The sequence below is a fragment of the Balaenoptera physalus genome, assembly GCF_965194825.1.
Source record: "Balaenoptera physalus genome assembly, chromosome: 20".
In the NCBI taxonomy this organism is placed as follows: domain Eukaryota; kingdom Metazoa; phylum Chordata; class Mammalia; order Artiodactyla; family Balaenopteridae; genus Balaenoptera; species Balaenoptera physalus.
Window position 1 is genome coordinate 17,403,054 of NC_138901.1, and position 25,340 is coordinate 17,428,393.

Consider the following 25,340-nt stretch of genomic DNA (forward strand, 5'->3'; position numbering starts at 1 on the left):
GTAGACAATGGGTGGTCGGTTAGAAAAGATTTGTAATGGAAGAGGCACCAACTTGTTCCTTTTGAATTTGTGTTCCTCTTAAATGACAGAAAAAGGTAGTGAAAGAATCAAAACTATCTGGTGTTGGAAATAAATTAGTACTGTACTCCTAAAACTCATTCACAGTTACTTTCAAAAGATTGTCACAGTATACTAAGTCTTTGTTTTGGGCTAAGTCTTTCTAATAGACAAAGCTAATTTGCTTCAGGAAACATTTGCCATGGTGAGATACAGACTTTATTGCATCTCTTTCCAAAGGCAAGCCACCAAGGGAAGATGCCGCCCTCGAGTTAAGTCATTTTACTACCTATGATGACATATTACTGGGGTGTTTATAAGTTGCCTGCATTAAATAAGTTTGGCAAAGGGCCCCAGCTGAGGTGGATTTATCATGAATTCAATGAAGCTTAGGCTTCAGGGCTCCTCACTTGCATAGGTCCCTTCCAAGGTCTTGAGAGGGGTCCTAGCGATTTTTGTATTCATAACTGTGCATGTTTTTATTAGACAGGATTTCCCAAAGTAGATGAGGTTCAGGCCCCACAAAACCTTGATTCATCACCGGGTTTCAGGTAATTATAAGTCAGTAGGTTTCTTGAATGAAGCCTCTATGTTATTGACAAACATCAGGTGAAGTAGTTAGCAGTGTGGTAGTCTATTTGAAATCCGAAATCGACCTCAAAGATGAGCTAAGAGCTTATTAATTAATAAAGTACCACTTTTTGAATGGTGGTAGTAATCGTATCTCTTTCAGATAAAATCAGGAATGAAATATATTATGGAAAACCAGCAGTGGTTGATAATCCTAAATGTTAAGTCTACTTTTTTTTCTGACTTTAAAGTGTTTCTCCTTCATTCACCTATGCAGGTCCAGACTGATGGCTTATTTTTAAAAATTCTTTTAGTCACTTCACTGGTCCTAACAATACAAGCTCCATGATTTTAGAAACTGAAGGACTCTACAGTGTAGAAAGGCTATATAACTTAACCAGACAGAGGACATTCACATGCTGGCTTGTCTGTGGTACATCAATATTGTACCAAGAACATAAGCACTAAGAGAGAATAAGAGGAAAATCAAAGCCTTATCCCTATTGAATTATTTACCCCGTTGTTGAGAATATCAATGAGGTAGGTGTGGCCACACTATGAAGGCAAATTGAGCTGCGGTCACAGAGCCGCTCTAATGCTCCCCCAGTCAACTAGCATTGGTCTCCTTTCGATAGCTATGTACACACAAAAGCTTACACACTTCAGGGTGTTGTCGTCACTTTTTGCTGTGTACTAGAATCCTGGCAGCTTCTCAGATTTAGAAAGGCACAAACGCTAAAAACAAAACTAACTTGGGTCTGTCCTTTGGGGTGATTTAGGGTGGCTGTTTTATTTGTAAGAGTTCAAAATTTTGAGATTGTCACACCTAGCAACTACTATACTTTTCTTCTCCCAACTGCATCTTATTCTTCCCACCTGTAGTATTTTCTCCCATTCTATATGTTTTTTCACTTTCTTGATAGTGTCCTTTGAAGCACAAACTTTTTCATTTTTATAAAATCCAATTCATCTGTTTTTCCTTTGGTTGTTTGTGCTTCTGGTATCATATCTAAGAAACTGTTGTCTAATGCAAGGTCATAAAGATTTACTCCTGTGTTTTCTTCTAAGAGTTTTACAGCCTTAGCTCTTACATTTGGATATTTGATCCATTTGGAGTTAATTTTCATACATGGTATGAAGTGTAGGAGTCCAGCTTCATTATTTTGTGTGTGGATGTACAGTTGTCCCAGTATCATTTGGAAAGACTGTTCTTTCCACATTGAATTGTTTTGGCACCCTTATTGAAAATCAATAGACCATAAATATGAGGGTTTATTTCTATACTATCAATTCTGTTCCATTGATTTACATGTCTGTTCTTATTCCAGTAGCACACTGTGATTGCAGTCGCTTTGAACTGAGTTTTGAAACCAGGATGTGTGAGTCCTCCCACTTTGTTCTTTACCAACATTGTTTTGGTTATTCTGTTTCCTTGAATTGCCATATGAATTTTAGAATTAGCTTGGCAATTTCTGGAAAGAAGTCAGCTGGGATTTTGATAGGAATTGCAATGGAACCATAGGTCGATTTGGGAAGTAGTGAAATTTTAATAAGATCATCTTCCAGTCCATGAATCCAGCATGTCTTTCTATTTATTTAGATCTTCTTCAATTTCTTTCCACAGTTTTGTACTTTTCAGTGTGAATCTTGCACTTACTTGGTTAAATTTTTCCCTAAGTATTTTATTTGTTTTGATGCTGTTACACATGGAATTGTTTTCGTGATTTCATTTTTGGATTACTCATTGCTGGTGTGTAGAAATAATATTGATCTTGTATCCTACAACCTTGCTGAACTCATTTATTAATGCTAACAGTTATTTTCCTAGATTCCCAGGAATATGTCTTGTGGTCTTCCAGTTTCCCAGGAATACATTGGAACATTTCAAAGTCTCTGTGGACATCTCATTCCTCAGCTTTTCTTTTTAAGCTTTTCGGTTGGGCTGTTTTTTGCCCCGAACTGTTATCCATTGCCTCATGCAACCGCCATGTTAAAATATTTGCTCGAAAATGTTTTCCAAAAATGCCACCTGAGGAGAGGCTTTTCTCACTAGACAGCTCTCAGTCAGGTCAAAGGCAAGCCTTTCAAGTGAGGTCTTCCAGGGGACCACCAGACATGTAAAACAATGACAGTTCTTTGGGAATGAGGCTTTGAAGGACCTCCCAGTCCATGCTGCTCCTCCTGGTACCAGGGATGTGGGCTGTTTTTCAAGGCTACCACTGGCATGGAGAGCAAAGGTCAAGGACAAGTTCAAGCAACACAGATCTCATTGTTCTTACAGAAATTAATTTGTTTTCCTTGAATAAATTGCTCCCCAATTTGCTGCAAGCCTGTTGGTTAAATGTCCAGAGTTCCGAAAAAGTTGATTCTGACCATTTTTGCCAGTTTTGTTGTTGTTGTTGTTCTTGTTCTTGTTATTGTTGCTTCTGTGGAGGGATGAATTGTCAGATGTCCTTCCTCCATCATTTTTACTGATTTTCCTGCAATATCTTTTAAAATCTCTAAAGTCTCAATGACCATAGGCTAATTAAATATTTATCATGGGAGATGATTAAGGAAAAAATAAATAAAAAGAGAAATAAATAAATAAATAAATAAAAAGAGAAAATATAATTCTCATAGAGGCTTTCCCAGATGTGTAGATGAAGTTTGAAAAGGTATTTCTATATTTAGTGCTCTCAAAATTAAGGTTAAAGTAACAGATGTTTTAAACCCGCCCCCGCCCCCCACTTTTTTTTTCATTCAGGTTAAACACAGGCTTTAGAGTCAGAACTGAGTTCAAATTCCAGCTCTGCTTCTTACTAGCTTGATGACTTAGGACAAGTTATATAACTTCTCTGTGCCTCAGTTTCCTCATTTGTACAATGGGGTAATATATCTATCACATAAGGTTACCGTGAGGATTAAATGTTAAATGCTGATCACAGATGCGTGGCAACCCAAAAGATATTAGTTTTGATAATTATTTTACAATATTCGCAAAAATACGTTAATAATTCTTGAGTAGAGTTAACCTGAAGTCAGATATTCTTTTCTTTCTTCCTGTTTCTTTTGGGTTTTTTTTTCCCCCCTTATTTGTTTTAAGGAACTAAGGAAAAAGAAAGAAAGAACTAAGAAGAAAATCTATTCCAGCATTTTGGAATAAAATTTTGTTCCCCACAATTAATTTGTTTATTTTATTGATATATAAACAAAATGTTATTTATTTATTCAGCAAACATTTATTAACTACCTAGTAAATATTAGGCACTATGTCAGGCACAGGAATAATAATGACAATAAAGTGTGGTCCCTGCTCTCAAGTTGCTGGCAATCTAGGAGACTGACAAGTAAACAGGTGATTACATACACAGTAACAAAGGCTATGATACAGGAATACGCATGGGACTATGTGATGGGAGCATGGCTTTCACCAGTTCCTCTTGGATTTATCTCTTCTTCTTTGGCTCCAGAACCAAGGAATTAGCCCTATTTTTGTCTTTCACTGGGTAGTTTAAATCATGAAATGTTAAAAAATTTGTAGAGATGAAAGAAAAACACCTTGAATTATGGAGGATACTAGAAATAGTACTTTTTTACAGAGCAAGGGCTTCCTACCAGCATAGTCACTTCTAGGGTTTTTAACCTGAAAAGTTCTTTGGCATATTTTGTCTTTACTAGCCACTTTTTTTTCTATTTGTTTGTTTGTTTGTTTGTTTCTCTTCTCCACTTTATCATCTAGAGACCTGGGTAGTACCCAATGAAAGAGTGTTTTACAGATGCTAAGGGTGATTTATGGGTAAAGACAGAAAATGATTTTTGTTTTAAACCTTCACGTTCCGTACCAAAAAAAATGAATATAAGCTTTCATGGAAGTAATCGAAAATGCAGATAATTTAAATTCCATTCCATTTTTCAGAATTCTCAATCATAATCCTTTGACAACAGTTGAAGATTCTTATCTTTTTAAATTGCCAGCATTAAAATATTTGTAAGTATTGCAACAGTTTCATGGCTCATGAGATGATTTCTGCTCTTTTTTACTTTCGTCAAAGCTTGAGTACTTTGGCTAAAAAGTCATAATTTAGATTTTAACTGGGTTATTGAAAATAAAAGTTATTGGCAAAGAAAACGATTAAGAAAGAATATACATGGGTAAGACAGCCAGCAGAGAATGAGAACAGTGTTGAAGAACACATATAGATATGGAACATGTAGATGCATGTAGGAATATTATTTATCCCAGAAAGCAAAAAGGAATAAGGGGTACATTATTTTTTTTTAAAGAGAGTGATCAAAAGAGGTAGATGCAATTGAAAATGAGAAGTTAGGATAATAAAAAATGATTGTACCGTTCAGCACCAAGGCCATTAATTTGATGATGCAAATTTAAATTTCTTCAATAAGAGCTCTTTGGAATTATCATGTATGGCAAGTAAGAAGCCAGAATTGAAGTAATCACATGTTAAGTATCTTTTTAAGTTTAGAATTTTTGTCTTTGGGTTTTATATCATGCATGTTTGGGCTTCTCCTTCAGAGACATGGGAACAACACAAGTGGCACTTACAACAATTGAAAGCATCCTCATGATGACCCTTGAATTGGAAAAACTGTAAGTTGATTTTTCTTACATTTGTTTTCACTCAATTGTTTTTTTAGGTTTGTTGTATTATTTTCTTAAGTCAGGTTTATTTATGTATAATTTTCACTTAACAAAATTCACTATTTTTAAATATACAGTGTGATGTGTTTTGACAAACGTATAGTTCTGTAGCCACCACCACATTTGAGGTAAAGAAAACTTCTGCACTCCCAAAAGACCCCTCATGTCCCTTTGTAGTCAATCCATCCTCCTCCCGCTACCAGCCCCTGGCAGCCACCAATCTGATTTTTGTCCGTATAATGTTGCCTTTTCCAGAATATCTTATAAATGAAATCATGTGGTATGTAGCCTTTTGTTTTTGGCTTCTTTCACTTAGCCAGTCTCTTCGGAGATTCATCTGTTTTGTTGCACCTGTCAGTAGTTCATTCCTTTTTATTGCTGAGTAGTATTCTAGTTGTGTGGATACACAGTTTGTTTACGCATTCATCATTTGATGAATATTTGAGTTGTTTCTAGTTTTTTTGGCTATTATGAACAAAGCCTCTGAAAACACTCACATGTGTGTGTGAACATATGTTTTGTGCGAGCATATGTTTTCATTTCTTTGGGGTGAAATACCTAAGGGTGGGATTGCTTCATCATATGCTAAGTGCATATTTAACTTTTTAAGAAACTGCTAAACTGTTTTCTAAAGTGCCTGTGCCATTTTGCTTTCCCACTAGCAGTCTATGAGAGTTGCAGTTGCTCCACATCTTCAACTGATCCTTATATTTGTTTTCTAAAAACGTTTAACCTTTCTAGTAGGTGTGTAGTTGCATCTCGTGGTTTTTGCCACATTTTGCATTTCTGTAATAGTTGATGATGTTGAGTGTCTATTCACGTGCAAATATCTTTTTAAATGAAGTGTCTGTTCAAATCCGTTTTTTAATTGGATATTTATATTGAGTTTTAAGAGTGCTTTATATGAAAAGCAATGGAAAAAGTCCTTTCTCCTAGATATGTGTTTAGTAAATATCTTCTCCCAGATTGTGACTTATCTTCATTGTATTAAAGTGTCTCTGAAGACTAGCTGTTTTAAATTTTTGATGAACTCTAACTTAGCAATTTGTTTTCATATTTATTTAATTTATTTGGTTGTGCTGGGTCTTAGTTGCGGCAGATGGGCTCCTTAGTTGCGGCTCATGGGCTTCTTAGTTGTGGCATGCGAACTCTTAGTTGCGGCATGCATGCGGGATCTAGTTCCCTGACCAGGGATCGAACCCAGGCCCCCTGCATTGGGAACTCGGAGTCTTACCCACCAGGGAAGTCCCTTAGCAGTTTTTCTTAGATGGTTTGTGCTTTTTTGTGTCTTATCTAAGAAATCTTTGTGTGAGACCCCATTGTCTGACCCAAAATCACAAAGGTTTTCTCCTATGTTTTCTTCCAGAAGTTGTATAGTTACATTTAGGTCTATGATTCATTTTGAGTTAACTTTCATATATGTTGTGAGGGAAGGGTCAAGTTTCATTTTCTTGCAGTTTAAAAAACTATTTCTGTAGGACCGTATTGTGACAGTTTATTACACAACTAACTGCACCTTAAATTGTGCCATCCCCCCTCCAATATGGCAAGCTAATAGAAACTTTCTGTTATGCCAAGGCTAGCTGAGGGGATTGCATGAGATTAGTAGGCGGAAAGGGCCCTGCGTTTAGCAGTCTGTTCCAACCGTCTTTGTCAGGTCAGCTGACAAATGACTGTCTTCACCACGCCGTCACATCTGTTGGTCACTGCTCTAGCCTCATCTTCCTCAGCCTTCCACAGCATCTGCCGCAATTGCGATCCCTCTCTTGTCAGCTAGATGCCCTCCTCTCTGGATATTAAAAATTATTTCCCTATGTAACTACAATACTGTTAACACACAGTATTGAAGAAATTAAATTCCTACACAATAATATTACCTAATAAAGAGTTGCTATTCAAATTTCCCCAGTTGTCTCTCTCATATAATATCATTTCTTTTAACAGCTTTTTGAGGTATAATTGACATACAGTAATCTGTGTTCACACACACACATACATACACACCACGAAGACATCATCAAAATCAAAATGTCCATCACCTCAGAAAGTTTCTTAATGTCCCTTTGTAATTCTTCCTTCCCATCGTTCCTTGCCCTTCCCAATCGCCAAGCAACCATTGATCTGCTTTCTGTTTGCATTTTCTAGAATTTTATGTAAATGGAATCATACAGTGTATACTTTTTTCTAACTGGCCTCTAACTCAGCATGATTATTTTAATCTTCATCCATATTGTTGTATATATCAGTAATTCATTTCTCTTTATTGCTGAATAGTATTCCATTATATGGATGTACCACAATTGATCTATTCACCATTGATGGGCATTTGAGTTGTTTCAGTCTTTGTCTACTACAGATAAAGTTGCTATGAATATTTGTGTACAAGTCTTTGTATGGATGTATGCTTCCATTTCCCTTGGGTAAATACCTGCAAGTAGAATGGCTGGATCATTGGTAAGTGTATGTCTACGTTTTTAAAAAATACCTATTTTCCATAGTGGTTTGATCATTTTACATCTCTACCAGCAGCGTTTGAGAGTTGCATTTTCTTCACGTTGCGGCCAACACTTGCTATGCTCAGTATTTTTAATTTTAGATAGTTTAATAGGTGTGTAGTTGTATCTCACTGTAGCATCCCTCATGATTAATCATGTGAAACATCTTTTCATATGCTTATTTTGCATCTGTATCTCTGAATCTTTTATCTATACTTTTCTGGAATTTTGAGAGTTCTTTATATATTCTGGAAATTAGTCCTTTATCCAATATGTAAGTTGCTAAGTATTTTCTCCCATTCTGTGACTCATCTTTTCATTCTCTCAGGAGTGTCTTTTGCAGGGCAGAAATTCTTAATTTTGATGGTGTCTGATTTATCTATTTTTTTCTTTTATGGATTATGCTTTTGGTGTTGTATCTAAGAAATCTTGCCTAACTCAAGGTCATAAAATTTTTCACCTGTTTTGTTCTAGAAGTTTTATAGTTTTATGTTTTTTAGTTCTATGTTTTACATTTAGATCTCTAAACCAATTTGACTTCATTTCTGTACATGGTTTGGATGGAAGTTCATTTTTTTTTTTTTTTTTTGCACCTGGATATTCAATTGTTCCAGCATCACTCGTTGAAAAGACGATCGTTTCTCCACTTAAATGCCTTTGAACCTGAAAGTCAGTTATCCACATCTCTCTACTTCTGAACTTTCTATTCTGTTCCCTTGATCTTTCTGTCTATCTTTACACTACTATCACAATGTCTTGAAAGTGTAGCTTCATAAGCCTTGAAATCAGTTACTGTTAGTTCTTCAACTTTGTTCTTTTTCAAAGTTGTTTTAGTTATTCTAAATTTTATTTCCATATGAATTTTAGAATTAACTTGTCAATTTCTATAGAAAAGCCTACTGGGATTTTGATCTATAAATCAATTTGGGGAGAATTGATGTCTTAGCAATCTTGAATCTTCTGATCCATGAATACATTATATCTCTCCAGTTATTTAGGTCTTCCTTAATTTCCCCCCAGCAATATTTTACAGTTTTCCGTGTGCAAGTCTTTTACATCTTTTGTCAGATTTATTCTAAGTATTTTATATGTTTGATTCTGTTATAAGTAGTATTTTAAAACTTTGATCTCTGCTTGTTTGTTGAGATAAATTAATCTTTTTGTATGTTGATCTTGTACCCTGCAAACTTGACAAACTCATTTGTTAGTTCCAGTAGCATTTTTGTAGATTCTATCAGGTTTTCTACATAATCATGTTATCTGCAAATAAAGATAGTTTTACTTCTTCCTTTCCATTCTGAATATCTCTTTTCTTTTTGTTGCCCTATTGCACTGGCTAGAACCTTCAGTGCAATGTGAAACAGAAGTAATGAGAGCAGACATCCTTGCCTTTGTCCTGATCCTGGAGAGAAAGTACTTTGTCCTTCACCATTAAATATGATGTTAGGTTTTTTGTCGAAGTCATTTATCAAGTTGAGGAAGTCTCCTTCCATTCCTAGTCTACTGAGGGCTGTTTTTTTCTTTAATCAGGAATGGATGTTAGATTTTTTCATTCTTTTCCTGCATCTATTGCCATGATTATGCGATTTTCCTCTTCTTTTCTTTTCTTAATTTGTTTATTTATTTTTGGCTGCATTGGGTCTTCATTGCTGCACGCAGCCTTTCTCTAGCTGTGGCGAGCAGGGACTACTCTTCGTTGCAGTATGCAGGCTTCTCCTTGTGGTGGCTTCTCTTGTTGCAGAGCACGGGCTCTAGGTGCACGGGCTTCACTAATTGTGGCACATGGGCTCAGTAGTTGTGGCTCACGGGCTCTAGAGCGTAGGCTCAGTAGTTGTGGTGCACGGGCTTAGTTGCTCCGTGACATGTGGGATCTTCGCCGACCAGGGCTCAAACCCATGTCCCCTGCACTGGCAGGTAGATTCTTAACCCCTGCCCCACCAGAGACGTCCTGATTTTTCTTTTTTAGTGTACTAAGTTGGGTAAATTGATTTTCAAATATTAAACCAACCTTTCCTTCTTGAGATAAACCCCACTTGGTCATGATGTATCATCTTTTTATATATTATTGGATTTGATATGCTAAAATTTTGTTAAGAGTTTTTGCCTCTGTGTTCATGAGAGATTTTGGTCTATAGTTTTCTTGTAATGTCATTGTGTAATCTTGATACGGTGAACGTTGGCCTTATAAATAGGTTGGGAGGTATTCCCTTCTCTTCCACTTTCTGGTAGAGTTTGTGTAGAATTGGCATTATTTTATTCCTTAAGTGTTCGGTAGAATTTCTCAGTTAAGCCACCTGGACTTGAAGCTTTCTTTGTTGGAAGGTTTTAAACTGCACATCCAATTTCTTTAATATCTTTATTCTTGAATAAACTTTAGTAGCGCATGTCTTTCAAGGAATTTGTCCATTTCATCTTGAATTTATTGGTATAAAGCATTCTATAATATTCTCTTATTATCCTTTTAATATCTATAGTATTTTTCTGTTTTGCATTTTATTTATTTCTACTTTGATCTTTATTGTGTTCTTTCTTCTCTTACTCTGTGATTAATTTGCTCTCGTTTTTCCAGTTTAAGGTGGAAGTTGAGGAAGCTGAGTACAGCGTTAGCAATATCCCATATGTTGACATATTATGTTTTCAGTTTCAGTGAGTTCAAAATAGTTTCTGATTTCCCTTTTGATTTCTTCTTTGACCACAGTTACTCAGAAGTGTGTTGTTTAGTTTCCAAATATCTGGAGATTTTTCGGATTTGTTAATTTCTAATTTAATTCCATTGTGGTCAGAGACATATATCGAATGACTAAAATCCTTTAAAAAATTTTTTTAAGTTTTTTTTTTTCAATTTATTTTTTTGCTGCGTTGGGTCTTTGTTGCTTCGCGTGGGCTTTCTCTAGTTGTGGCGAGCAGGTGCTACTCTTTGTAGCGCTGCACCGGCTTCTCATTGGATGGCTTCTCTCGTTGCAGAGCACAGGCGCTAGGTGCGTGGGCTTCAGTAGTTGTGGCACACAGGCTCTAGAGTGCAGGCTCAGTAGCTGTGGCGTACGGGCTTAGTTGCTCCGCGGCATGTGGGATCTTCCCGGACCAGGGGTCGAACCTGTGTCCCCTGCATTGGCAGGCAGATTCTTAACCACTGAACCACCAGGGAAGTCCCAATTCCAGTATTCTTAATCTTTTGTGTAGATCCATATTCCAATCTGGTGTCATTTTGCTTCTGCTTAAAAATACTTCTTTTAACATTTCTTATAGTGAAAGTCTGCTAGTAATGAATTCTTTCAGCTTTTGTATGTCTGAGATAGTCTTTATTTTGCTTTTGTTTTGACAGATCTGGGTATAGAATTCTAGCTTGATAGAATTCAATTCACTACTTTAAAGGTGTTATTCCACTGAGTTCTCGTTTACATTGTTTCCAACAAGAATTCTGCTCTCATTGTTATCTTTGTTCCTCTGTATGTAGTGTATAGTTTTTTCCTCTGGCTGCTTTTAAATTTTTCTCTTTGTTGCTGGTTTTGAGCAATTTGACTATTTTTTGTGCCTTGGTGTAGTTTTGTCCATGTTTCTTATGCTTAAAGTTCATTGATCTTCTTGACTTTGTGAGTTTATAGTGTTTACCATTTTGGGAAAATTTTGGCTATTATTTCTTCAAATTTTTATTTTTCTCCTCTCCTTCATGGACTCTAGGTACACATGTATTAGGCCACTTGAAGTTGTTGCACGACTCACTGATGCTCTATTCATTTTCGTTGTTGTTTTGTTTTGTTACTCTTTTTGTTTCATTTTGGATCGTTTCTATTACTATGCCTTAATGTTCACTGACCCTTTCTTCTGCAGTGTCTAATCTGCCATTAACCTCGTTCAATGTCTTTTTCATTTAGACATTGTTTTTAATCTCTAGAAGCTCAATTTGGGTCTGTTTTACATTTTCCATGCCTGTACTTAACATTTTCAGGGTTTAGTCTGGGTTTTTTAACATATGAAATACAGTTATAATAACTTTTCTTCATGTATAATAACTTTTTAAATGTTCTTTTCTGCCAATTCTAACATCTGTATAGATGATGGGTTAGTTTTGATTGATTGCCTTTTCTCCTCAGTATGGGTCACATTTTCCTGCTTCTTTGCATGCTTGGCAATTTTTCATATGATCCCAGATATTGTGAGTTTTAGTTTATTGTGTGCTATATATATTTATATTCCTGTAAAATGCTTGGGCTTTGTTTTGGGTGAAATTAAGTTACTCAGAACAATTTTATTCTTTTAGGTCTAGCTTTTAAGATTCGTTGGGTAGGAGTCCAAGTAGCCTTTAGTCTGGAGCTCATTATTTGCAACTACTGAGACAAGTCCTTTCTGAGTATCATGAGGTTTTCCAGTCTGACTTGTAGGAACAGGTACTATTCCTACAACCCTGTGTGATATCCAGTTATTCTTATTATTAATCCTTTCATGTGGTTCTTTTCCTGGCATCAAGGAATTCCTCACACAAATGTACTGACCAATACTTTGTTGAATTCTCAAGAGATCCCTCTGCATATCTCCAGAGTTCTTTGTCTGTGCACTTCTTTTCTCTCTGATACTCTGCTTTGTGAACTCTAGTTACCTTGGTTTTCCCAGACTCTCAGCTCCATTTCCTCAGTCAGGGAGTCCACCAGTCTCTGCCTGGACTTCTCTTCCCTGTACCATGACCTGGAAACTCTCTCAGAGAAGTAAGTTAGGGCAATTATAGGGATCACTTCATTTATTTCCCATCTCCTGGGGATCAATGAACTTTATTGTGTGAGGTCCAGTTTCTTGAAAACTGTTGTTTCCTATGTTCTGTCTGATATTTTCATTGTTTCAGGTGGGAGGTTAAATTGGACCTTGTTACTTCATCTTGGCCAGAAGCCAATAACATTCTTTAAGTCTGTTTTGTTTTGATACAGGGTCCAATTAAAGATTAGGCATTGCACGTCGTGTCTTTGTTTCCTTTAATCTAGAATATTTCCCTCCTTTTTTTTTTTTTTTTTTGGTCTTTTATGACATTGGCATTTTTGAAGAGTCTGAGCCAGTTGTCTTGTAAGTTGCCCCACAATCTGGATTTGTCTGTTTCCTCATTAGATTCAAAGTAAACATTTTGGGAAAGAATACTATATAGGTGATGTATTCTTCATACTTCAGCACTTCAGGTGGCCCAGTGCTAAGTTTGATCACTTGACTAAGGTGGTATCTTCCATATCTCTCCATTGTAAAGTTATTTTTCCCCTTGGTAATTGATAAATAATATGTGGGGTGATAGTTTGGGATCAGTGAAGATCCTACTTTCAAACAACTCTTCACCCAACTGTGCATCAGTGATAATCCTTGTCTGAATCGATTATTACATTGATAGTTGCAAAATGACACTTTCCTAATTCTGTCATTCCTTTTGCATTTATTAGCTGACATTATTCTATAAAGAAGAGCTCCCCCACTTTTCATTTTGAGTATCATTATGAACTCATATGCTTTTTTTAAAATTAACTATGTTATACCTTATTATAATGATAATGTTATTCTTTGGAATGTTCCTTTTGTCCAGATTTGGCCAATGCAATCTCTGTTATTGTTTAACCACATGATGCTTTTTTATTACTAGAATAATTTGTAATATATTACTACTCACAAATAGGAACTGAGAAAGGGACTCCAGAAGGTGCGGTCTTATTCAGACTCTTCTTAGAAGTCTGCCTTCTTCCTGTGTACCCTCAACCCAAAGTGAGGCTTTCGGGTGGGAAGGAGATACTTCTGAATTAAACTGCAGATCAGTGTCACCCAATTCTAATCCCTATTCCCTTTTTGCTAGACATACCATACCTACTGCCATCCTAATCCTTCTGTTGGACACCTCTCTCCTCCTCTATATTTATTTACAACAGTCAAGAGCAGCAATTGGCCAACCATCCCTTATCCAGTTCTCCAGTTCATATGCCCCAAGAACTCCTTTTTGCACTGGTCTGTGGTGGCCTTGGCCTACCTCTTCTACCTACTCAAGTAACTCTTTTACCACGAATTTAATTACCTGTGTTTCCATTTATAGGATCTTACCTAGCCGTATGGCCTGCTGCCTCTGCCAATTTAAAGCTACTATTGAGGTTGTCTGTCAGACAGTCAAGCTGCGTTGTGACAGTGAATGCCTGACAGACGTCACACGTTGTGGTGAGTCTCAATTGCGGGATAATAAATTTTTAATTTTTAATTTAATTTTTTAAGTTTTTAATTTTTATTTTTAATCAATGATAAATTTTAAAATTAATGATGTAATTGCATTATTTTAATTCATTCATTCAGTGTTCCAACTTCCTAAGTTTCTCAGAACTACCCCTTGCTAAAAATCAGATTCTTGATTACATTATTAAGCTAATAATGGCTCGGTTACATTGTTAGCTTAATAATGTAAATGATCCGCATACATAAAGGAACAAGAGAAAGGAATGGAAGGGGGAAGGGAATTAACATTAATGGCCACATATCCTATGCTGTGCTCTCTGCAAACGAGAACTTATTCATATAGTGCATCACAGTTTGTAAACTGATTTTATATACATTAGGTCTCAAGTACCCTTTGTCTTATAGGACAGATATAAATATATTTTTGTTTATTTTGTTTGTTTCTGCAATTTTATACAGAGTACAAGAGATGCTGTTTTATGTCCTATTTGGAGCCTGAGAGTTTCTGGTTCCATAACCAGAAGCTGCTACCTAGCCCTTCTAATGGCTGGGAGAGCTAGTTTATTCTTAGACTGTCCAGCTCTGAACTTGCTCTGAATCTCAAGCTTTTCTATCCACAAAACACTCAGGGGCTTTCAACCATTTTTCTGTATATTAGATTTATTGGCACTAACTTGATGACTTCCAAACTGTGCTATCATGCCCAGGTAGCTTGAATACAGGTCTCTTTCAGTGATCGAGAGCACCTCATAAATAATAACACTTTGCTACTTGTATAAAGACAATATTGCTGATTTTTCAACACAATTTTATTTATTTTTTTGGCCGTGCCACACAGCTTGTGGGATCTTAGTTCCCCAAGCAGGGATTGAAGCCGGGCCACAGCAGGGAAAGTGCCGGGTCCTAACCACTAGACCACCAGGGAACTCCCCCAAACAATTTTTTTTACTAATTATATTACTCCCTTCTCCCCCAGAAGTGGGCAGTAAAGGCATTTTTAATCTCCTTTTACAGGTGAGGAAAAACAAGATCAGAGGTGTAAGTGCTATGACCCTAGTGCCCCGATCTCCTGTCCCCAGTTTGGGGCTCTCTGCAAGCCCATGCTCCTCCTTTCTCATGACCCTTCCCTCCTCCTTGACCCTCACCAAAAATACTTTTAATCCTTTTGGAAGAGAAGCCCAGCTACACAATGGTACACATTACCTTCACACAGTCAGAAGCTTTGGATGGTTCCCCAAGTAAAGCTGGAAATATTAGAAGGAAAATGAAATGAAAGCAAAGTAGCCATCTGACAGAAGTTGCTTTTTCCCTTCTGCATTTTACGACCTCAAGTATTATTCCACTGATTTGTTGAACGTTCCACATTGGCATACAGTCTGGCAAATCTCTTAACTGATAGCCCAGATCCCTGCCCAAATTTTAGCAAAGAGCCAGGGCGGATATAGTGTTTTTTTCTGTATAGAGCCTTCTGCTACGGGGGCTGGGATATATGGCAGCAGGGACTGAGCAAAGGATTCGGTGGGTGGGTGGAGAAGGACATGTCCAGATGACGACCTGTTAGCGGCGGTTGTTGTCGTGGTCATCTGTGACAGTAGCAAGAACGCAAGCACACTGAAGAGGTGGAGAGAGGAAGCCTCACACTCCTCTGCCTCTGAGGCAGGACAGGATGGGGTATGTGAATGTGAGGAGTCACAGTAGATCTGCGGAGAGCCCAGCTGAGTAGGGGAGTATTTGTCTTCCAGCCTTGGCTCTTCTTGAGTACTGGCCCCTGGGAACCAGTGGAGTAATCCTGAATATAGTTACTATATTTCACGCTACAGAATTTTCTGAGTAGACAGCCGCTTTTTCAAGAGATATCTTTTTCACATTTTGTTGTTGCCAGTCATAGGCTTAAGTGTGGGTTTCTTTTTCTCCTAAGTGGCACTCAAACGTTGACTGATTCCTAATTCATTTGGCTGTGGACTGACAAAAATCTGTCCCATCAGTCTTCAATGATCAAAAACAGTCTCTTCTTTTTTGACAGACGAAGAAACATCTCTTGGGAATGCAGAAGGATCGTTGATGAAGGTGTTACAAGCCCGGAAGAAGAACAACAGCACCGAGCTGATTATTGAGCCAGAGAGGGCATCCTCAGATAAAAGTGCTGTCAGCTTGTCAGGCTTCATGAATGAGCAGCTGGACTTTAATAATAAAAGTGATATTATCAGTGCACGAAATTACATACTGCCTTACATCTCAGAGGGAAATCTAGGAGATGTGGAATCAACATTATTACCATTCCTTCAACTTCTTTTTTCAAATACACAAGATGGAGATATGCTCCTGGGCCTTTTGAAAAACAATACAAGGAGCCCGTCTGTTAAACCTGTACGCAAGAATTCAACTAATAAAAATAAATTGAGGAAACTCCATTTTCTGGAAAATGTGTTAGATGCAGAAACTCAAGAAAAATTTGATGAGGTTAAAAAGGAAGAAAAACCTGCAACGCGTACGCGTTCCAACCTTTTAAGTGCCATGTTTAAACACTACCTCTTTCTAAAGAAATTGGAAACTGCCCAACCACAGAAAGACAGCCCAGCAAAGACTGAGAGTACCGAGGAAAAGCTGCTGAGAGTGAACAGGGTCCTCAAGGGCCCAAGGGGCCTACAGAAAATGCACCTCCAAGCAGTGGGAGATGAGAGCGTCAGGAGGAAACAGAATGCCCAGCCATCTGTGGCGAGCACTGCCGAAGAAAGAAGGCTCAGGAGGCCATCCCCAGGAAAGCTGAAACAGCTTCTCATGGTGCAGAGGCCCAGGAAGCTGGTGGGAAAGTCCTCCAATGCGGAGTCTTCATTCATAAAAGAACACAAGGCAGCAGGCTCCTCTACCCTGAAACAGTACTTCAAGGTCAGGCCTTCTGCCTCCATCCCTCCAAAATCCCCATCTGAGGTTAAAAGCAAATCAAAAGACTTATCCAACACTATAGTTGTTTTAGAGGATGCAAAGGCTAGAGTTAGAAATATTAAGGATTTTGAACTAATCTCACATTCTGGGAAAAAATACATCTTCCATAAAATTAGGACTCATCGGGTCCAGAGAAAACCCAAAGGCAAAAGGAGTCGAAAGTTCAGAAAGAAAAGTTCACTCAATAGAATGATGCTTGCAAGCCCTCCGTTCTCTGTAGTGAGGAGTCTCATAAATTCCCCTCCTCAAGAAGCTGTTTCACCTTCAAGAGAGGTGACTTCTCAAGAAAATCCTTCTCCAGAATTATTTTCTCTTTCAGACCCTTCTACAGAAAACACTACTTCAGAAAACAATACTGCACAAAATGTTTCTGAAGAAGTTATTTCTTCAGGAAACTCTACTCTGCCCGGAGGAACCGGCCCTGGAAACACTACCCATAAGGTTGTCTCCACTGCACATTCTGCTGTTGCTGCAGACAACAGTATGCCACCTGTTCAACACACCAACGAAACACAGTGGGAGCACCACAACACGGGCACTGAATTATCCTCTAAGCTCACAGGCTTCACTTTCCCAGGGCTCACATCCCCGGGTGATCAAGTTGAAACTCAGCTAAACCAGCAGCTACGGTCCCTCATCCCCAACAGTGACGTGCGAAGGCTCGTTTCTCATGTTATCCAGACTTTGATAATAGACTGCTCGGACACCCACGTGCAGCCTGCCTGTGCCAACCTCATCTCTAGAACAGGCCTCCTGATGAAGCTTCTCAGCAAGCAGCAGGAAGTAAAGGTGTCCAAAGCGGAATGGGATACGGGCCAGTGGAAAAGTGACAACTATATCAGTGAGAGCACGGAAGCCCAGAGTGAGCAGAAAGAGCAGGAGTCAAGTGAGGTGAGGAGAACCCCTGAAACATGGGACCTGGACTTTTACTCAGTTTAGGACATGCCATGGACGTACCCAAGCAGGAATACCACGGGCTCCTAGTCTGTATCTTATCTTCAGCCATGACACTGGCTAAGACAGTGATCTCCCACTTTGCTCATTGAGAGAGTGTGTCAGTATTCCTAGCGTAGACGAGAAAAGGACATAACACAAGATAAATAAATTGTAGATAAATAAATTGTAGAAGAAAATGCTAATGATAAGATTAATAACATTAAATTTGGCTTGTTCTTATAGAAGCTACTCGCCTGAAAGGATTGGGTTTTACAGTAGTTTAAGAATAGTTAGCTATTGTTTAGAATAGGTTTAAGAATAGTTAGCTTTCATGCCTTCTATCTCCTTGTTTGTAAAAAAATTGTTATTTATTTTTTTAGCTCACAAAAGAAGTTCCAGGATATGGCTATAACAACAAACTCATCTTGGCAATATCTGTAACTGCAGTAGTGACGATTTTGGTTACACTTCTCTGTCTCATTGAGGTAAGGACAATAATTCATTCAGATTCAGAACCCACAAACTGAGACTCAAAGCCACCTTTCCACCTACTACTACTTGATTCTTCTCTTTAGTCATGAGGACTGAGGTACACTTTGTTCTTTTACTGAAAAGTATATTCCCAGGAGTTTTTTTTCTTTTTTTTTTTTTTTTTCTTTTGGCTACATTATGTCTTCATTGCGGTGCGCGGGCTTCTCATTGCGGTGGCTTCTCTTGTTGTGGAGTACGGGCTCTAGGCACGCGGGCTCAGGAGTTGTGGCGCACGGACTTAGTTGCTCCGCAGCATGTGGGACCTTCCCAGACCAGGGATCGAACCCGTGTCCCCTGCACTGGCAGGCGGATTCTTCACCACTGCGCCACCAGGGAAGTCCCCACAGGATTTTGAAAGGAACTCCACTCCCAGGAGATCTCTTTGGAATTGGATCCATGATAACAAGCCATTGGACTGTTTTGACAAGTTCAGTTTATAAGAAGGCCAGAGTTGACATGATAGTAAAATTTCTTCTACTCAAAAACTATGCTGCGGCTTCCCTGGTGGCGCAGCATTTGAGAATCCGCCTGCCAATGCAGAGGACACGGGTTCGAGCCCTGGTCTGGGAAGATCCCACATGCCGCGGAGCAACTGGGTCCGTGAGCCACAACTACTGAGCCTGCGCGTCTGGAGCCTGTGCTCCGCAACAAGAGAGGCCGCGATAGTGAGAGGCCCGCGCACTGCGATGAAGAGTGGCCCCCACTTGCCGCAACTAGAGAAAAGCCCTCGCACAGAAACAAAGACCCAACACAGACAAAAATAAATAAATAAATAAATAGTTTAAAAACAAAAACAAAACAACACAGAAAACTATGCTGATTTGATGTACTCACCAGTCACTCTCATTCTACTGTTTATTTCTTTCCTTGTTGGCTGAAGTGATGAGAGACATACGATCTCCATACTCATGGAGCTATCAGTCACCCTGGGAGGGCTAAAAGGACATGCCTAAAAGATCAAAGTGTGATCTCGTCAATTCCTTAGGCTTACTTAGCAGCTTGCTTCTCCAGTGTATTAGGAATTGTGTAGATAGGTTCCATTAAAACACTGCAAGTAAAATCCTGCAGCAGGCTACCCTAAAGCATGTCATATTTATAGTAGCCTATTCCTGGAGCTAGCCTGTTTATCTTCTGTTCAGTTACATAATGGTTTATTACTTTTCCCAACAGGCAGTGGCTAACATTAAAAGAGTGATTTTAATAAGCTGGCAATCTTGATTCTACCCTACCAGTCCAACCTACTTTATTTACCTTTTCTCTTGTAATGGCAGCCCTCCATTGCAGCCAAAGCAGCTCCTCAGTATACGCTAGTTACACCACATCCATGCCTGCTTTTGTCTGTGCCTTTGGCCATCTAAAATTCCTTGATTTTGCTTTGCCTGTGGAAGTCCTATGAACCTCTCAAAAGCCAACTCAAGTTCAGATATCTTTCTTCATAAAGCCTTCCCTGAATACTCCAGCCCTCCTGATCCTAGTCCTGTGAGGTTTGTCACCATTTCTTAGGGGCCATAGCAAAGCAGTCCCCTCCCCTCAGAGCTCACAAAAGTGGGAAGCAGTTTTTTAAAAGGCAGCCCCCCAAGAGAGAAACAGCAAGGTTAGCACATCATGGAGCTGAGCAGAGATGTGTAAGGACCAATGGCTTCCTGGCCTATCAGACTTGAATAAAACCTGACATGATGTACTAACTTCTAAAGAGAAATGTGTCTATCTGCAGGAGGGTTGGTCAGTAGTGAAAGCATAGAAAAGGTGAGGAGAGACCAACATGGGCAGCGCCCATCCTCACATTGCCCGAGAGTAGAGATGGCACCTTAGGCAGCAGAACTGAAGAGTCAGGCCCACTAGCCAGGCTGTGCCTGTTGAGGAGATGGGTGGATCCAGCTGCCTCAGGCCTTCCCATTAAATTCTGGATTCGGCTGATTTCTTTTCTAATTCTGTTGTCACCAAGTAGCCTTCGATTGTGTGATTGTGCTTTAGTGTGCCACGGAGGCCTGTCTCCACAGAAGGTAATTCTCTGATTGTGTAGACACGGATGCCCTGTGTGTAGAACAGATGTATTTCTCATTGTCAAGTAATAATTTGGCATTGTGATTTTTGATCAATCCTGTGATATTGATAAAGTGAGACTGCCACAACAGGAAGACGCGAGTTGTCTCTTGGTGAGGAAGAGTATGATTTCTGAGCCTAGGAGGCTGGGGACTAGCATGGGGTCAGCTTGCTAGTCATTGGCCATTGCCCAGACTGTCCCCTCTACATCTCCAGGTGGCATGTGGCCTTTTGCTTTTTTAGAATTTCTGTAAAGTCCCCTTTTTATTGTTTCTAACTTCTCTAGAGTTTAACCTTGCATTTGTGTTGTTTTGTTTTGTTTTGTTTTGTTTTGTTTTGTTTTGTTTTGGCCTGCGGGATCTTAATTCCCCAAGTAGGGATTGAACTTGTACCCTAGGCAGCGAAAGCGAGGAGTCCTAACCGTTATTTCCTCTCCCCACTTATATGATAAGCTCTTCGAGGACAGGGGCCATGCAGTGTTCTTCCTATGGTAGACACTACTGGTGTTCAACGGAAGAGAGGTGAGGCGTTATGTCAATTCCACAGTGAGGAATCATGCAACCGAATATTTATTTGAAGTAGCATCGAGTCCAACAATAGACCCATGTGTTCTTAAGACTTCTGAAATGTCATGTTTTAATATTCCAATCAGTGGGGGAAAATGAATAAATGGTGATAGACTAGCTGCCTAACTATTTGGGGGTTAAAGAATAGCAGATCCCCATTTTTCATCTTAAATAAACATATTTCCATAAATGTGAAAAAAGACCACATAAAGGTATTAGAAGGAAATAAAAGCAGTATTTTTATAATCTTTTATAATCTTCAGAGCCTGATGCCACAAGCAGAGCCTTTGATATAGTCCACCATCTTGTCTGTGACACCAGCTTAGCACTGATTCATGCCAAGCGTAAGATGAAGAGTTTTCCATATATTGTCTGATTTAATGCCCACAGTTCTGTGAGGATGATATTACTATCCCTCCTTCATAGATGAAGGAGATCAATGTAAGGCCCCAGTGGCCAAACCAAAAGCAGAAGCCAGTTTCACCCGACTGCAAAGCTTGTGCTCCCTACTCCACTCTTTTGTCTTGTCTCCTTAGAGACAAAAACACTGGAAAGATTCGAAACACTGAAATTCAATGAAAACCAGTATTTCTTTACTATAAAGAGTTTTTTGTTTGTTTGTTTGTTTGTTTGGGGGTGGCGGGGTTTGGCCATGCTGTGCAGCTTGCGGGATCTTAGTTCCCTGACCAGGGATTGAACCTCGGGCCACAGCAGTGAAAGCGCCAAGCCCTAACCACTGGACCACCAGGGAACTCCCAAGAGTTTTATAAGTCAACAAGAAGAAGACAAACAGTCCAGGGGAAAAGGGGGCAAAGGCTGTGCAGTGTAGGAGGTGTGTTGACAGTCTGCCACCATATCTGCCCGTCCTCTCCTCATGGCTCATGTGGGGTGGCTTTTGTTAGCCAGGCCTTTGTCACCTCATGACGTAAAAGTAATCTCTAATATCTTCTTCAAGTACTTTTGTAATCTGTCTAGAATTTGTTGTATTTGTTTTTTAGTGTGGTTGAGGCAGGGGATCTAACTTCCCCCCCCCGCCCCACACATGAAGATCTAATTGTTTTCAAATCTTTCACTGAATGGTTTATTCTTTCTTCCCTGGTCTCATATACTATCTTCATCTGGACTCTATTCTGTGATCCAGTTATCTTGTCCTGTACCAGTACCAATATCACACTGCTTAATTCCAGTTGCTCTATAACATATTTTATATCTGGTAGGGCAAGGTCCTACTCTTTGACCTTCTTTTTCATGCATTTCATATCTATTCTTACACATATTCTCTACCAAATGTCAGCTGGCCAGGTTTTATTTAAAAATTATTTTGGATATAAATGGATTGCATTGAATTTGTAGGTTAATTTGATGAGAACTGACCTCTTTACAACATTCTAGGAGGATGGTATCTCATGCCATGTAGTACTTCTTCTTAATGTCCTTCAGAAAAGTTTTAATATTTTCATCACATAGGTCTTACAAATTTTTGGTTAAGTTTATTCCTAGGTACTTTATGCATTTTTATTGATATAGTGAACGGGATGTTTCTTCTGTTTTTTAGTGAGTTATTTGTGTTATATGGGAAAGCTATTGAGGCTTATATGTTGATCTCTTGATTTTGTATGTAGCCATCTTACTCATGTTACTTCCAATAAAACTTCGGTTGATTCCTTTGGTCTTTTTAGGTCCCTCATTTCATATGCAAATGTGTTTGTCTCTTCCTTTCCAATACTTCGTTTTTCTTTTCGTACTGATTAAGACCTCCTCCACATTGATCGATAGTAGCAGTAATGATGGGCATCCTACTCTTGTCGTTGACTCTAAAACAAGGCTTAGGTTTCTGCTAGATACTTTTATTTTCTTTTCCTACTTCTAAGAGTTTTTATTAGGAACGATCTGTTGAACGTTATCTAAAACAGTCAATAAAATATATCGCCAGCTGCATGCAAGACCCTAAGTTAGGTACTGTGGAAGAGGCAAAGGATTATTAAACAGGGTAGAATTCCTTTCCTTGAAAAAGTTATCATCTCACTGGGTAGATAAGATTTAAAGTAAAAGGGAATGAATAAGGATTTGGAAATAGTTGTAATGGATAATCATGATCATGTTTTCTTTCAAAACAGATTTATTCTCATCGAATTGCAAAAGGGGAAGATAAGAAAAGGAGCAGAAGGTAAGTATTGGTCTTTTAAAGGAGAATTTTACAACTAGAGGAGAACTTAGAACTCACCTATTTCAATTTCCTCACCAAAGGCAGGAAGAATGTTTAATTACCCTAATGGTTTACCCTAATTTATTTATCAGCAGAATTAGCTCCCCAGCCCAAGCTGAGTTAGAACAGGACTGGCACAGATTCATCTGCTTTCACTAGTCCTTTAAGGAAAGAGGGTGGACGGGGAGAGGTTTTGGTTGCACTTGTTCCTGCTGGCCTGGTGCCTGGTTCCTAGGTATCAGGCCAGGCCAGAGGCCTTCTAGGAGGCTCTGGGGTAGGGAGGGACACATGGTTGGGGATTTAGGGGCTGGCCTCACTCAAAGCTGAACAAAGGTAGCACATATGAGTCCCTTCTGTAAAGTGGCAAGAAAACTTCCCTTCTCACCCTACTGTTTTTCAGGCCCCTACTCTCTATTCCCTTTATCCAAACCTCATAGAACTTTAACCAGGAGAATCTTTAGACAGTAGTTTGTCTCTTCCTTTTATAATAAGGAAATGGAGAAAGAGAAAGGGAAAGTATCTTGCCCCATGGTCACACTGCTAGTGATTATCACAAAGAAGAGGGTCCCTTTCCACTGAGGACTTCTCTACTGATCACACTGTGCTTGGGCTGTGAGCTCCGTTTTATGTCACAATTCAGTATACACATACTATATGGGCATAAGTAGTTTCTGAAACTAACTTATTGTGCACTCTGACTTTTTTCTATTCTATTTGTATTCAAAAAGAGTATTTCGTGTTTCCCTGCTGGTCATGGCCTTTAAACTGATTTCACAATTCACTGACACCTCAGTGACAGCCTGCAGTATGAAAGTCAGAGAGCTATAGATAACTTTGCTAGTTGGGTTCAGGTGTTGACTTGGTGTGATTCAACTTATAGGATAGGATAGAGCAGCCAGGAAAATAAAAGCACCTTCTCCCCACAGCCACACCCCCAGCAAATGCTGCATGTGCGACTAAGTCCGTAGCAGACTGGTGTGAAGCGCATCTAGAGAGTAACGTGTTTCTGCCCAGCGCCGCTGTGCAGTGTTTTCACTGCACGAGGGCACTTGGCCAAGGGCCAAGAAAGGTGAACGGGGCTGAAAATCCTGCCTATACTCCATGCTAAGCCACATGCAAAGGTCTCCCCAGAGACACGGGGCGGGGGCCATTTTGGACAGACACAGAGAACTTCTGGAAGGCCAGCATGCACGGAATGATTTTCAAGATCCCGGGTCTGTGGTGATTTTGCTCATTGTGATTATGGACTGAGGTACCCATTTAGTCCTAATAAGACCAGAGATAACACATTGTGAGAGAGATGAAAAATGACATGTAACACTAACTGTGTGTGTTTTCCTCCAAGGGGCTTTTTTCGATTTCTGCTGCATAAGAGAAGCTCAGGGGAAAGTGGGAGTCAGGTAAATTTGAAGGGGATATAGTACTGTGGCCAGAGAAAGCAGGGGAGATGCTGAATTAATCTTTCCCTTTCTGTGTTCCAGGAGGGCTTTTTCGGGAGAAGGCGGCCACTTTGGCTTAGGGATATGTATAGGCCTCTCAACGCCACACGCAAGGAAAACATGGCACAAAAGCTACACGACAGGGAGTCTTCTGATGAGGAGGAGATGTACTTCTATAAGGCTGTACCATAAATGGTAGGGGACAATTTAAAATTCTCATCTAAAATGAGGAAATAATGAAAACTATCATTGTTCCTTTCAAAAGTAAAAGCCTTGGCATTATTCTTCTTACCCCAGGGAAGTCATCAAAGCCCCAGCAGAGAAGCTTCTGGCTGCATATTGGGTTGATGAAGAGGCGGGTGAGGAAAGTGAGACCGCACACGAGACAGCCACAGAGTGAGCCCTGTTCTGCCTCAAGCCACCTGCAAATTTTGTTTCTTAATATCGGCTTCTCAGCATTGCTTGTAAAATACTTATTTTTCTTATATTAAACTGTATAAATTCATAACCAAGTCTAACCATGTGGTAAGGAATTAAAATGTAAATAGTTGAATATTTATATACCAATAACAGGGGCCTGCAAGAAGAAGCAGAGCTGAAACTAGAATCCCTCATGGCAGCCAGTACTTCCACAAGAGGAAACGTGGGCAAAGGAGGATGAGTAGAAGGATGAAGAGGGGCTTCCCTCCCTTGTTTCCCCAGTATCATCAGTCCCTGGGAACTGGAAAACAT

General features: G+C 39.2%; 1 protein-coding gene across 1 annotated transcript in view; it reads left to right on the top strand.

Annotated features, from left to right (window-relative positions):
- LOC309651218 (leucine-rich repeat-containing protein 37A2-like) overlaps positions 1-25,120 on the top strand; it is a gene marked incomplete at its 5' end in the record, with an annotated part of 43,872 nt that extends 18,752 nt beyond the window's left edge. Inside the window, 9 exons of the mRNA XM_082443661.1 lie at positions 4,526-4,597; positions 5,144-5,218; positions 13,814-13,932; positions 15,968-17,778; positions 18,204-18,308; positions 23,081-23,130; positions 24,515-24,569; positions 24,651-24,803; positions 24,906-25,120. Coding sequence (XP_082299787.1) covers positions 4,526-4,597; positions 5,144-5,218; positions 13,814-13,932; positions 15,968-17,778; positions 18,204-18,308; positions 23,081-23,130; positions 24,515-24,569; positions 24,651-24,800 — 2,437 coding nt within the window. The 3' untranslated portion in view covers positions 24,801-24,803; positions 24,906-25,120. The remainder of the gene's footprint in view (positions 1-4,525; positions 4,598-5,143; positions 5,219-13,813; positions 13,933-15,967; positions 17,779-18,203; positions 18,309-23,080; positions 23,131-24,514; positions 24,570-24,650; positions 24,804-24,905) is intronic.
- Between the last annotated feature and the right edge of the window lie 220 nt (positions 25,121-25,340).